Genomic DNA, 14175 nt, shown 5'->3' on the forward strand with positions numbered 1-14175 from the left:
AGAAGTTATCCGTCATGGACCCCAGGAATTATCGAGGAATCTCCTTGCTGCGTGTTATGTGCAAGGTATTGGAGCGCATTATCCTGGATCGACTCATCAAACATCGCGAAAAAACAACGCGCGACGAGTAAGCTGGCTTTCGTCTTGGCCGATCTACGAATGACCAGATGTTCATCGTCAGGAGAGTGGTCGAAATCTGGCAGCGGTATTCGAAGCCAATGCAACTAGCGTTTCTGGACTTTGAAGCCGCGTTCGACTCTCCTCACCGAGGCCGTCTTCTCAACGCGCTCCGCGCCGATGCAGTACCAGGAAAGTTCGTTCGCTTGTTTGATGACATGAATCAACGAACAACTGCTGCAGTTCGAACACTAGCCGGATGTACAACACCGTTTGAAATGGTAACTGGAGTAAGACAAGGGGCTTCCTGTTCAATTTCGCCATCGACGACATTATGCGAAGAACAGTCGACCACTGTCCTAGCATTGTCTTAGCACCATCAGGGCGCCCCTTGACTGATCTCGAATACGCCGACGATGTTGTTATATTCGCGGAAAGCAGTACGAAACTTCAACATGTTGTTAACCTTGTATCGAAGCTGGCTGCAGCCCATGGACTACATCTACGCCCTGATAAATGCAAGCAGATGTGGATCTCTTCGAGACCTCGAACGGGAATCGGGGTGGACGGACAACCGATAGAACTCGTCGATGAGTTCTGTTACCTGGGTTGTACGCTGAAGAACAACGACTGCTACGGGAGAGATGTTCAGCAAAGATGCGCTAAGGCCACTTCTGCATTTAACTCCGTAACGAAATGCCTGTGGTCGACCCCCATCACCAACGAACTCAAGCTGCTAGTCTACCTATCTGCAATTCGCCCTATCATTATGTACGGATCGGAGACTTGGGCAGCACCATCAACGGTTATGGAGAGGCTAGACTGCACGGAAATAAAGCTGCTCAGACGGTTACTTGGCTACTTTTGGCCTATGGTATGCCACAATGAAGATCTCCACGCAGAAATTGATGTGGTATACTGGCGGATGACACGTGGAAGACATCAACATCTTGCACCGCCATCGAAAGTGGCTAAAGTAAGTAGTCTGCGCTTCTTTGGTCATATATTAAAGAGACCTTCAGATCGCCTTGTTCAGCGAGTTCTGAGGAGTTTGCCGGGTTCAAGCTGGAAGAAGCCACGTGGCCGAAAACGGAAGTTCTAGACTGACGTGGTGAAAGAGGAGCTGAGGACACTCGGCGTGAAAAGGCAGTTCAGGCGAGAAGTGAGGTCTCGCAGAATATGGAATAGCGACGAATGGATTGATTCTGCGCAAGCTCTCGCAGAAGATTGAGAAGGTTGGGCAGAGCTGTGTTCAAGGACGGCACACCTCGACGAAGATGCGGGTAATCGCGTCAGGCGATGACATCAGCCTGCCGATTAAGTCAAGTAAGTCATGAGTAATCAGGCGATATTTTAGTTTCGGGAACTTCATTATCGTTACTCATCAGTGACTTGATTCGCCCAGGCTGACCTGAGGTATGATGGACGTACATCGCAAGGAAGGGTGGAGCCGATGACGTTCGGCGGCAATGGCAATTATCGTATCGACGTTGAGTTTTAGTGCTGGAAATTCGAAACATTTCCTATATTCATCGTAGTTTACAAGGCAGGCCAAGGCAATCCGCCCTAGTGCCAACCAAACCGTTCTTCCCTCCGGGGTCGATCAATTGGCACGTAGTAGCCTTATTATAGAGGATAAAAACACTGACTTGGCACATCGGCTGGCAACCATTGTAACTCCGCACGCGCGTTGATAAGCCTAAAGCGAAATTTAAACTGACGTCCAACGCGTAGATTTTAATTTCTATACAGATCGAAACAACGAATCAATAAGAGGTTGGAAACGAAAAGATAAAAGAATTAAATGTGATCTTGAATAACGAGGAAACTCGAGTTTTTCTTTAGGGTAGTGTTATGCTGCACTAATCAGAATCACTCAATTTTTGTTAACGCATAGCTATAATAACATCTTACGATGTCATAGTACTGTGCTACAACAAAAGGCTCAACAATTAAGACATGAAAACTCAAGGAGCTCTTCATTACGGAACACAGGCAGCACTTTGGATATTTCTGGAAATGCACAACTAATTGGTGTTGGATCTTCCTTCCCGCCGCTAGTTTATAGAATCGGTTGAGAAGTGTATGCATAGACCAAGCAAGGGATTGATTTTGCGAAAACTGGAGTTAAAAAATGTAGAAGAACGAACGGAAATAGAGCTATAGCCGAAGAGCTGTTGGTTGCACGGAAACTTCTAATCACCTTGATCACCTTGACCCCCGTTGACCTTCGAACTGGTCAAGCGGGCGCCAGTAATCTTTCCATTTTTTCACTATACAAGAAAGTATGTTCTGACATTGACTTTCATATGAGGAGATACCTTGCTTATCGGGAACGACGCTTATCGCGCAGAGAATCCATGAAGCCTTTCTATTTATACTTAAGGCATAGAATGAAGGCGAATGCAAGGCTTCCGAGTCTCGTGGATCGGACAGGAGCCACCTATGTTACTGATGCTGATAAAGCTAAAGCTAGAGCTATGCATTTTGTAAATGTCTTCTCTTCAAACTGCAGCGATACCATTCCAGAAATTGTTGGCATAGCTCCTGTCCAACAGCAGTGCAGTAACTTGTTTTTCCACCCTACTGATATTTACAAACACCTAAAATCTCTTAAGCCGTCGGTTAGTGAAACGTATGATGGAATTCCGCCTATGGTATATAAGGAGTGTGCTGCTACTTTATCTTCTCCTCTAGCTCACATCTTTAATCTCATTATCATTAGCTGAAGTCCCAAAAGTCTGGAAAAACGCCATTGTCACAGTCATTCCAAAGTGTGCAGGTACAAATTTACTGAGTAATTACCGTCCTATTAGCTTACTACCCACGCCGGTGAAAGTAATGGAAAAAATAATCAGGGACAAACTATTATCTTGGCTAAAAAAGTTTCATCTTATTCCCACTGAACAACATGGGTTTATTGCAGGCGCTTCGACATGTACTAACTTAATTGATAGTGTTTTTGACTGGTCTCTACCTCTGAACCAAGGTAAATCAATAGATGTAACCTTCATTGACCTGTCAAAAAGCTTCCGATTAAGTATGCCACTCGGAACTAATTGCTAAACTCCATTATTTCGGAATACGGGGTCATATTTTGGACTGGATGATCTCTTATTTTAACATGAGAAGTATAACAGTCAAAGTTGGCCATAGATACTCAGCCAAATTCCCTTGCACGAGTGGAGTTCCACAAGGTGGAGTCCTGTCTCCTCTCTTATTTCTTATCTACACAGTCGGCCTACCAAGTGTGCTCAGAACTCCTCCACTTGTGAAAGTCCAAATGTACGCTGATGACATTAAGATTTACGGCATCTATGATGATGAGAACTACCATGAAGTACGTACTGCACTTCAAACGTCACTAACTAGGATGTCTGACTGGGCTTCTAAATGGGATTTGCACATTAACTATGACAAGTCTCTGGTCATGCATTTAGGTAAAGGGGATGTGGCTGAGTATAGTATGAATGGAGTAACTCTTAACACATGTAAATCTGTAAGAGACTTAGGAATTTTTGTCGATGATAACCTCAACTTCTCTGAACACATTGATCATGTTGTACGAAAAGCATACTCTTCCCTTTTTCGGCTTTTTCGGATTGCTCACACCAGTAATTCAACTATTCTCACTCGCTTATACAAATTGTTCGTCTTACCTCATTTTGAATATGGCTCTCATATTTGGAGCCCCTCAAAAAAGAAGCACATAGCGAAGCTCGAAAAGGTGCAAGATACTTTTACCCGTATGTTGTTCAGAAGAATGTCAGCAAATCTAGCGGTGACTAGCCACAACAACCGTTTTAGAAAATTAGGTATGATGAGCTTGAAGAACAGACGTATATACTCCGACTTGATCTTATGTTTTCGAGTCCTCAGAAACGAAACCAAGTTAACGCCCAGCAAATATTGGTACTTTAGACCTTCTATTGAAAGAACTGACGGTTTCAACTTACATTACGCAAAAATTCAGCATAAAAACTTTTCGCTTATGTTCAACAATTTCTTCTATAGAACTGCAAGATGGTTGGAACTCTTACCTCGTGATGTTCTTAAAGCCGAACACAGTAGAATATTCAAGATGAGTTTGAAGAAAATTGACATACGCCGGTGTTTGAAAACTGATGTCTAACAGCATGCTTCTCTTATTCTAGCAACTTTCAGATGTCTGGTACCATTTGCTCAGTATACGGACCTCTCATAGATTCCCACCATTAGTAGTTCTTAGTTGTTTACTACATCCCTCTTTTTGCCCTCCTCATAAATCTATTCTTTTTTCAGCTAACTGCTTGGTCAGTCCTCGCATCCTTCTGACTCATGAAGCCTAACTCGCTCACTGAAGCTCATTCACTAACAAGGATACTAATACCTTATGATTTGATCACTTTTTTAAAATGTTCCGTCATGTCGCCTCTTCTCTATACTATCTCTAAATAGCCTCATCTTAATGACTTCCGCATCTTCTAGCTGGCTTGGTCTTGTCTAGATTGTGGTGGTTAGTCGTTTGACGATCACGAAAGTTAGTGAACCCTCTTCGTTCAAGGTCTTTCGTCAGATTCGCTCTATATTGCAACTTCCTCCTGCTGGGGCTAAGTTGTTCGTATCCCGATATGTCAAACAAGCCGTTAATGTTGAGCGTTCTGGATTGAGGGAGTAGATGTCATGAAAGGACTCTTCACTTTCTGGAGTAGGAGAACGACATATTGATGCGTTTCCGCCACGAAAAGGACTGCGTCAGGCCCCACTGACAATGAGTTTCCCGATTTTTTCTTAACTATCCTGACATAGTCAAATGTGTTTCTTTTTCTTTTTGGTGCACTATCTGTGTATGCGAATAAATAAATAAATAAATAAAATTTGTCCCGATCGCGTGCCAGAGTCACCCAATGGTTCCTCTCTTCCCGTGGGACACGAAGAGCATCATAATTTTCTTTGAAGCAATTCCTGAAGAAATCTGACCAACGGATCGGTGGTCTTCCTGTAGTGCGCTCAATATCGCGGGGAACCCAGTCGCTCACGGCTCTGGTCCAACGGTTGTCACTGAAGCGCATCACGTATCCGCCACACCTTATTTTACTTTCCTTGGCAAACGCGGCGGCATCTCTAATCTTCGATCGCTGACGTAGGAGAGAACTTCGAATCCCGTCCCTCACATGCGTGAAGCGGGATACTTCTAGCATCATTCTCTCAATTGCGCGTTCAATGAGTTTCACCGCGTTTTCTTCCTGCTTGCGAAATGCCTAGGATTACGAAGCATAGGTCAAAGCAGGAAGTACGATGCTGTTGAAGCGGTGAGCACGGAGCCGGGTGTTCTCGGTCTTTTTCACTACATCCTCGATGATATACGCTCCCCAAGCCGCTTTTCTCCTCCTGCCCAGCTCGGAGGTCACATCGTTCTTCATGTTTAATTCCCGACCCTGATAAACGTAGCTGGTGCATTCGAATATGTTCGTTCCGTTGAGCGTGAATGGAGCATCCCAGACCCAACCGTTGCGCATGAACGTCGTCTTTTGTAGTTTCAGCTGAAGGCCGATGCGTCCACATGTTTCGTCGAATTCGGTCAGCATTCGTTCCGCTTGGCTGATGCAAGGTGTCATCAGTACGATGTCATCAGCAAAGCGCAAATGGTGTAGCTGCCGACCATCAACCTTCACTCTCATGTCTTCATGTCGTCCCGTTCCAACTTTCGCATTGCGTTGTCGAGGCTGGCTGTGAATATTTTGGGTGAGATTGTATCACCCTGTCGGATCCCTCTTCACGTCGATTACGACATCATTGTAGAATGGGGAAATTTTGGTAGTGAAGTTGCGGTAAACTCTCGAAGTACCTTCATGTACTGAGTAGGGACGCCTTGGTTGTCCTTTCCTCCCATGACCGCTTCCGTCTCAACTGAGTCGAAGGCCTTCTTCAAGTCGATGAAGGTGAGGCAGAGCGCCATCTTGTACTCTCCTGATACCTCGAAGAGTTTCGAAACATTGTGAATGTGGTCAATCGTGCTGAATCCTTTTCGACACCCTCGCAAACGGCTCGCATGACTGTCCTTCATCCAAGACTTTTTCAATCCTATTAAAGATCACTCTTGTGAAGAGTTTGCAGATGGCGGACAGTAAGCAGATTAGACGATAGTTTCCGATGCCATGTGGATCTCCCTTTTTGTGCAACAACACGGTCTTGCTGGTCTTCCACTGTTTAGGAACCTTGTATCCCGACAGGTAACTTATAAAGAGCCTCGCCAGGGTGTTGATGAGTACTGGCGGAAGGTTCTTCAGGTGTTCTGGTCTTATTCAGTCGGGACCGGATGTCGCACGATTTCTTACCGACATGATGGCGTGTCGTACTTCGGACGGAAGAACCTCTTGAATGACATGTCTGTCTTCTCTCAGATGGTGAGGAGGCAAGTGGACATGGCAGTCGAAGAGTTCTGAGTAGAAGTCGTGAATGACGTTTTCCACCCCCTTCTCGATGCTGTGGTTGTTCTATCTGGGAGAGCAGTTACTGTTGTTTTATGATTGATTGATTGATTGGCGAAGTTACGTATAACGAATTCTCTGTCCCTCCTCTGCAGCTTCAGCCAGCACTTCTGCTCTTTCTTCTTAAGGTCTTCCTTTGTCGCCTTTCTTCAAAACCTTGTGAGCTCGGACGTGAGTTCTTGGTTCCCTGTGGCTCGTGCTGCTCCACGCTTGCTCATCAGCTCAAGAGTTTCTAGAGACAGGCGTTCCTGGTGGTTTTAAAACTCTGAGCCTTCCTCGTGCAGTTGAGAAGGTGTTCAACGAGCCGGTCATACTCGGTCATATTGCTTGTCGATGTTGTCCATTGCGGATTCTTCCCAAAAGCCGGCTAACGTAGCCCAGTTCTTGCTGCTTTACACCCTGATCTTCGCGACTTCCTCTCCTTTCCGGGTAAACAATTGTCCCCGGAGGAGAAGATGGTCCGATCTCGTGTATAACGTTGGCGCAACAGCGAAATCCGTCAGGCAGAACCTTTTACTGACGATGACGTGGTCTATTTCATTACGGTACCCTCCATCGGGTGACTAGCACGTCCAACGTAGAGAGGAGGGCTTCAGTAATTGCGAATTCCCATGGATGGTCTTAGTCGTCATGACGAACTCGGAGAGCCTCTTCCCCTTTTCATTCCATTGTAGACCGTAGGTCCTGATGTGAAGCTCCTCAGGCGTTCTTCTTGGGCCAATTTTGGCTTTAAAATCGCCAATTATGACCTTATAGAAGGCTTGGTCTTCTCGGTAGAACTTCTCTAGGTCCATATAGAAAGCTTCGACTTCTTCTTCTTCGTAGCTTGAAGTTGGAGCGTGAACGACGAAGATTTTCAAAGCTGGTGTTGGGCCACATCTTCTCATCCGCAGACGTCCGATTCGGGTCGTAAGTTGTTCGAAAGAGTCGATGTTCTTTGCCATACTCGTGTTGACGAGGACGCCAACTCCACCAACACCTCTACTGTCGCATGTTCCTGAGAACAATTCTTCTCCAGTTTCATATACAGCGTTGAGAGGGTGACGTCGTCTCGTCTCGGTCAGTCCGATGACGTCGTACTTGATCTTCTTGGTTTGCATCATCAGATCTTCGATGGCCGCTTCCGATGCAAGCGTACGTGCGTTATAAGTACAGATCGTCATCCTAGTTCTTTTCCGTTTCGGTAGCCTACATGACTCCTGCAACCCCGTAACTACTGGCGCTACCGTACCAGGCTTTCCCTCGTAATCAGGAGATTCAATTTCTATTACTGTGTTTTGCATGAAAATTTAAAACCCATGGGCGGGTTGCGAGCCTCTAGTCCCATGTTGAGTTTTGAGGGGGCGTTGCGCTCTCCCGGAGTGAACAGATGAAGCTCATCTGTTGGAGGCGACTCCAAACCGCCTCCCTTGCACCTCCTAGTCACTTGATTGCAGGCTTTTGGCCGGACCGACTTGCGAGATACGGTAGTATTGTAAACCGATCCTGGCAAGAAACAGGGAGCTCATCTCCGGAATCCACCCGCGTCTCTGGGCAGGCACAAGGTCGCTTTTGGTCCGCGATTAGCCCCCTATCCGCCGCCCGGGGACGCGCTATGTAGCCTCGCGACTAACCGGCTGTGATCCCTCTAGTTAGGTAGATCCGTGGAAACTTCAATTACTTCACATCAAATCAGCGACGCTTGCTGGCAGGGTGAAATGTACGCGTTGGTGCATCTGTTTGTAGTTGTATAGATACGGAATGTGTGTAGTTCACAAATATCACAGATACAATGTGTAAATCCAAGAATTTAGAACATCAGATATACCTTGAGCCACCAGTCACAACGTGTGAGAGAATACGCCTGAAGAAGTGATCCACACGCCCTCTCCATATAAAGAAAAAAAAAGTGATTCCGATCTTTAAGCAGTGTTGCCTAATAAAAGATCCAAGATTGTTATAGCATGATACATGCCCACATTTTTCTAGAATGCACAAATCATTTCATCGGACGTGTTTTCGTAGATGACGTTCAGTCTGATGCCTCTGTGTGCTCCTGATGTCTCAAGGGTTTCTGATTTTGTGAGAGGAGTTCAGTCTTATCGTTTTGATACTTGGCGAGCAGCTACGGATAAATAAGTTGTAAACTCGAGGAATTCTTTTAACTTTCTGCATTCAATAATCCGACAGTGATGAAGGGAAGTTGTTAGGTGCGAAGCAGTTAAAAAACAAAAAAACAAAACAAGTTTCAAGTTATACAGGTTTTGAGGATCTTGAATGAATGTGAAATTTCACATATAATTCATGTCTGAAAGAAAAGCATCATAATTGTGTAATATGTCATGTAATTGCTGAGAAGAAGAAAAACAAATTAGGGTAATTATACCTATCTCGGGTACAGTACCGGGAACAGATTCGCGTCTACGGATGGAAGTGCAATTTTTCGGGCTATCTAACGAGACAGATCAAGGGCTTGATATCAGAGGTTTTAATCCACTAATCCATGAGATGACATAAATTAAGGAAATTGAAGAAATTAGACTGAGGCGGTATTTCATAAAATCTGATCTATTGTTATATTGTTTTTATTCCACGGAACTTGCTCCCCTTGCTACCTGGAAATTGTCATTCAATTGGCATCAAGCTTAAATAAAATTGGGGCAGTATTTAAGTAGACAGGTGAACAAGTATTTAGTGAATATTCCAATAATAGAGTGATCGTAGTTTGCGGTTTTAATTTCATGCTTCAAAAATGGAATTGGATTGTTTTGCCACTCTGCTACACTTCCCACATGATGTAACTTAATTTACTTGGTGTGTGATTTGTGAGGCAGACTCTAACAAGATTTCGCGCATAAAGCCAACCTCATGCCCGCCGACTACTCTCTACTCGAAGCCATTTCATTTGTTGAGTTCGACTACTGGTAAAGTAGTAACCTCAAAAACATAATCTTTATTTGGAAGACTAGCTCATGATTCTCTTGGCCGTTGTACGATGCGAATACTGGTTCGCCAGCAGTTAAAAATCGGTTTAAACGCCGCTCCTGCCTTGGCGAAGTAGTGTCTTGCAACATCTTCTGATGGAGTTATTATTTAACACTGCTTTCCCTGTTTTTCTCTGTATTTCATTGAATGTCTGTCACAATTAACTGCAACACTGCCGCATTTTTTAATTTTCAAGATACCACATAACTCTCAAAGTTATCTCAAAGTTAGTTATGTATTAATAGTCAGGACAAGGAGAAGAAGCCAAGGAGATTTACGTTTTTTGAAAAGAGCTATACTTCTCAGAAATTTCTGTTTGGCTGCTGCTACGGATTAACTATATTCATACACGTTCAATTATCTGAGAAACCTTCCTCATCTGTTTTTTTTTTAAATGCCTTCCCAGATATCTAAGGAGTGTAGATGATGCAAATGTTTAAAAACAACTGATAGTAATATTTTACTAGAACTTCGGATATTTTGGAAGAAGTACAGCTGTGGCAGAAAAGCAGATGATTGTCCGTGGCTGGATGCTCTTCCTACTGATCCATGTCACAAATTGTTGACCTAAGAATGCGATTATGCCGGCTGAACTAATCCCACAAATGCGTACTGAATCTTATCGAACTTTAACATATTTAATTATTTATCATGTCGAAGGATTAGTTGCTTGAGAGTTTCAGTATTTCTTTTTTCGTTAAAGAGATTCTGTAAAGATAGACTGAAACCTGCATATGATAGACATTTATTTGGCAGTTGAACTCGAAGACAGTTGAGCTCAAAAACTAGCATTCTTGGTTTCACTTCGTGCCACTTGAGTAAAGTCTGTTTCTTGTGAGTTTTTGATCCTTGTATTCTACGTTAAAGAAATAACACGCTAGCTCCTCCTTTTGTAAACGAAAAGTTATGTATTTACGTAGAACATTTTCGTACCGATTCAATAATGACAAGAGGAATATAGTTTATTATTAGACTGGGCCAAGACTCAAGACCTTTTGCTTTCGTCTTCGTCGATTCATTATCAAAATGAATTGTTCTGGAATTTTGAAGAAGGGATCATTTTTATTGAACCATACGATTGCCAACTCAAATTACCATTAATCCCATAATTAAATTAGTTTCTGCAGATTTCGGTAGTTGAAAAAAAATGTTGTTATCTGTTCTCTTGATCATGTCCTGATAATATGGTTTCTTAATTTTACTCTCAAAGAACTTGGAGCGCATATTCCTTAATATCTTATTTATCTACCGTTCTTACTTCTCAGAAACTGCTTTCTTGCAACTTGGAATTTCTCATCCACGTTACTGTTTTCCCATGCCTTTTGCCTGCATCTAAATTCTCACTAATATTTATGTCCTCTACAATGACAGCTGGTTGTAGCGTATTTATCCGCGATTCCCTATGCTTCACGCTTCGTGCCCATGAACCGCATAAAAATCCCGGAATTTTAATGATTTGTTTCATTCACTTCGATGGTAGATTTTTCATCGGAGATCCCCTGTCCACACAAGAAGTTTATCCGTTTTCGAATCGTGGCAGGTGGCTATTGAATTGTTATGAAGAAATCGACGCCTGTTTATGTCTCTCTTGAAGTCATAAAGCAAAGCGGTCTCTCATCTTTTTTTCTTTATTTCTTTTATTCATCGCATTACTGTGGATTGAAAATGATTTGCAGGCAAAAGATCGAATTAAATTACCTTGACTTTGTGTGGATTTTTTGTTTTGATGAAGGAGCAATCATCATATATATTAGAAGTATCATTAATTTATACCTTGATTTCATATTTTGCACGAAAGGATGTCCAAAATCCATGAAAAGCCTTATAGGTATTATATAATCCGATGTCATCTTTCTGTACTTATACTACAAATGATTACTGTTCTGAAGATTTTTATTCGTTGTTTTTAAAGCTGGTTTAGACACAAATTTAAAACTGTAAGTTTTTGCTGAGTTCAATAGTTCAAAAGCTAGCTTTTCAACTGAGATTAAGCTTTTCCTCATTTCCGCTCTGCCATTACATCGCCCTCAGCTCTCACGGTAAGCGGAGAAACTAGCGAAATCCTAACAAAAAGAGCACCCTATACGAGCTGGAGTGCTCCTCGCTTTGCTTTTCCCCGTTTCGCTTCTCATTGCAGACCCTCGCTGTGATCGTAGAAAAGTGGAACTGACTTTGTTTCATGAGTTAATTAATTAGTGGTAATATATTGGTAAAATAGAAACAGATTTCTCTTATTATTTATTTTTCGACATTCTCTATATATCGAGGACTAGCAGCTCCTGCTCATATTTCATTTCTCGTTCATGGTTCTTGAAAGCGCAGCTTTTGTTTGCATCTTCACTACGGAAATAACCAATGTCTGTTTTCCAATAAAATGGTGAAAAAGAAATTTCCAAGCAAAATTTTTGAGGTGTAAACTGAGAAATGTAGAGAAGAGTAATGTAGACTAGTTTCAGACCGACCTCTACCAGATTGATTCCATATTTTAAATACAATGTTTGGAGTAATACTTATCAAATGAAAGTGTCTTTATGCTTTAGCATAAAAATGATAGTATTCTGCTGTTCATAGAAAAGAAAGCAGCTGAAGAAAATCAAAATAGACGTAACATGATCTCAATGAGATACAAGATACCACCGACGGCTTCCATTGCGCTTGAATGCTGTTTTGCTTACACTCAGCCAAATTTTCAGTGTTAGCTTCATGGAAACAGAAATAACCGGGGGAAAACGTTGGACCTACAATTTTGTAACCTCATAGGACAATGTGAAATCTGCAGTTGCGTAACTTCAGTCACCTGCTATATACTCGTTTCGTAAACGTTCGAGGTTCCTACGTTTTCATCGTTTTTTGCTTAGAACAAAAGAATTTTTTGTAAAAGATGGACCGAATCTATGGGAAAAAGTTTATTTACAGTTCGTATTCATGGATTCAATATTCTACTGCAGTTCGTTACTCGTTAACATCAACTTCCGCGTTTTTGTTATTCATAACATCTCGCTTTAAGGTTAAATTGAGTCAAGGGAAAAGCAATTATTTGTGCAACTTTAGTACTCTTCGTATAATAATATAGCTCAATTCCCACTTTATGATATTGGACCTCTTCAATGCTGTCATAAATCTCATAGATTTTGTTCACTTTTAGACATCACGATGTTTTATGGTTTTAAAATTAGCAAGTTTGTTTTGAAACAATTATTAGTTCTGGTGATTTCTCTTCCTATCTTAGGAAATTATTGCTCGAATCCGTGTCTCCGTACACCTTACTTAGTAAGGCTAAGCTGTTTATTTCATAAAGTAGTGGATACTGATTCAAAACATTTGAAATTTTGGTGTAGTGCTGGAACAGACACTTTCAACTCATTTCACTTAAAGATTTGCGTTAGGGATATCAAAAAAGTGCACAGCCAATTCACACAAACACACGTACACGCGTAAATAGAACAATTTGGCGAAATTGTGTTTGCTCCTCTCTCTCTCTCTCCTTTCATTTCTGTGCATTCCCGAACAAATAATGCGAAAATTGACCGCATGTTCTATGCAGTAATCTCTCCTTTTTTCAAAGGTTTTACATCCTTATTCCCTCCAATCGTTGCATGCACTCTTTGAAGAAATTTTCAATGCAATGGAACTAGAGTCGAGCCATGTATATGGAGAACAAGATTTACTACCATTGGTTAGTTTTTTTTTCCTAATTTCTTGAATGCTGTTATCTTAACATTGCAATTACACGCAACTGGATTGCAAGTTGTTGAAAATACAGTTTCATATTTAAGAGGTGAAAATGGAATAACTCAAAAACATTGGGCTTGCATCTCGAATCCTCCCCGGAAAGTTACTCTAGCGGTATTGGGATAGAAATTCGAACGGATCCGTACTGAAAATAGTTTTGTGTTGTATACGTCTTAAAAAGCATAACTTATGATAGCGGTGTGTTCGAAAACTCAGTTTATCAAGTGCACAGAATTGTAATCCATGACACTTATCTACCATAATAGTACACAACTCTTTTCCTAATCTCATATTCAATTGTACTTTAGGACCAGAGGCAACACTGGCCAACATGGGCTATTATTCTCGTCGTTGTATGCGTGTTTCTAACTGTATTTGCGTTTCTACTCGGGAATTGCATCACAAAACGGACTACTCCTTTACGGTAGGCGTTTACTTTTTCCTAACTATACGCTAATACTACCATCTACTCAGTAAACTCTTTTAACACGCCTGGAAGCAGCTAATAATTCACACAGTGGTAATTTTTCGCTTTCGCTTTCTGTATATCTAGAATTTTTGTTTACTTCAGTTGGATGTTGTTCTTATTTTTGTAGGTTTAAAGGTGGTGCAACGAATAAGGCAGCAAATGTACGTGTTGAAAATCGTCGAATGTGGGGCGCTGGATTTTCTGGAGGAATGTGGGCAGCTGCATAATGGATGGATGCGCAGTGCTGCTATCATTGTTATCGAATTAAAATTAAGAATAGTTTCTGCACGATCTTTTTTAATTCCTCAACCGCAATACAGTGATTTTGCATAGACCTCGCAAATGTTGGTCTTTTGCTCGTTAGTTTCACTAACGATTACATTCCACAGATCTATTATCAATTATGCTCCTATGCTTCCTTCC

At 42.0% G+C, this 14175-nt stretch overlaps 5 protein-coding genes across 7 annotated transcripts; 3 read left to right on the forward strand and 2 right to left on the reverse strand.

Moving 5' to 3' along the window:
• Nucleotides 1-167: 167 nt before the first annotated feature.
• Nucleotides 168-1348, forward strand: RB195_021931 (uncharacterized protein; the record flags this gene model as incomplete). Its single annotated transcript, XM_064208876.1, has 3 exons — nt 168-313; nt 409-1093; nt 1220-1348. 3 exons carry the CDS (start codon nt 168-170, stop codon nt 1346-1348), a joined length of 960 nt encoding a protein of 319 aa, XP_064064757.1.
• On the forward strand, nt 452-1219 carry RB195_021932 (uncharacterized protein; the record flags this gene model as incomplete). Its single annotated transcript, XM_064208877.1, has 1 exon — nt 452-1219. One exon carries the CDS (start codon nt 452-454, stop codon nt 1217-1219), a length of 768 nt encoding a protein of 255 aa, XP_064064758.1.
• Nucleotides 1349-5363: 4015 nt separating the features above from the next.
• Nucleotides 5364-6163, reverse strand: RB195_021933 (uncharacterized protein; the record flags this gene model as incomplete). Of its 2 annotated transcripts, none has more annotated exons than XM_064208879.1 (2): nt 5364-5822; nt 5945-6163. In XM_064208879.1, the coding sequence occupies 2 exons, from the start codon at nt 6161-6163 to the stop codon at nt 5364-5366; spliced, it is 678 nt and encodes a 225-aa protein (XP_064064759.1). The 2 variants fall into 2 exon arrangements, with proteins under 2 accessions (XP_064064759.1, XP_064064760.1); XM_064208878.1 differs by having other exon boundaries at nt 5945-6055.
• A 987-nt stretch (nt 6164-7150) lies between these two features.
• Nucleotides 7151-7870, reverse strand: RB195_021934 (uncharacterized protein; the record flags this gene model as incomplete). 2 transcript variants are annotated; one of them, XM_064208880.1, is made up of 1 exon in its annotated part: nt 7151-7870. In XM_064208880.1, one exon carries the CDS (start codon nt 7868-7870, stop codon nt 7151-7153), a length of 720 nt encoding a protein of 239 aa, XP_064064761.1. The 2 variants fall into 2 exon arrangements, with proteins under 2 accessions (XP_064064761.1, XP_064064762.1); XM_064208881.1 differs by having other exon boundaries at nt 7151-7750.
• A 5306-nt stretch (nt 7871-13176) lies between these two features.
• Nucleotides 13177-13979, forward strand: RB195_021935 (uncharacterized protein; the record flags this gene model as incomplete). Its single annotated transcript, XM_064208882.1, has 3 exons — nt 13177-13227; nt 13592-13707; nt 13880-13979. 3 exons carry the CDS (start codon nt 13177-13179, stop codon nt 13977-13979), a joined length of 267 nt encoding a protein of 88 aa, XP_064064763.1.
• Nucleotides 13980-14175: the final 196 nt, after the last annotated feature.

This window comes from Necator americanus, chromosome X (genome assembly GCF_031761385.1).
Source record: "Necator americanus strain Aroian chromosome X, whole genome shotgun sequence".
Classification (NCBI taxonomy): domain Eukaryota; kingdom Metazoa; phylum Nematoda; class Chromadorea; order Rhabditida; family Ancylostomatidae; genus Necator; species Necator americanus.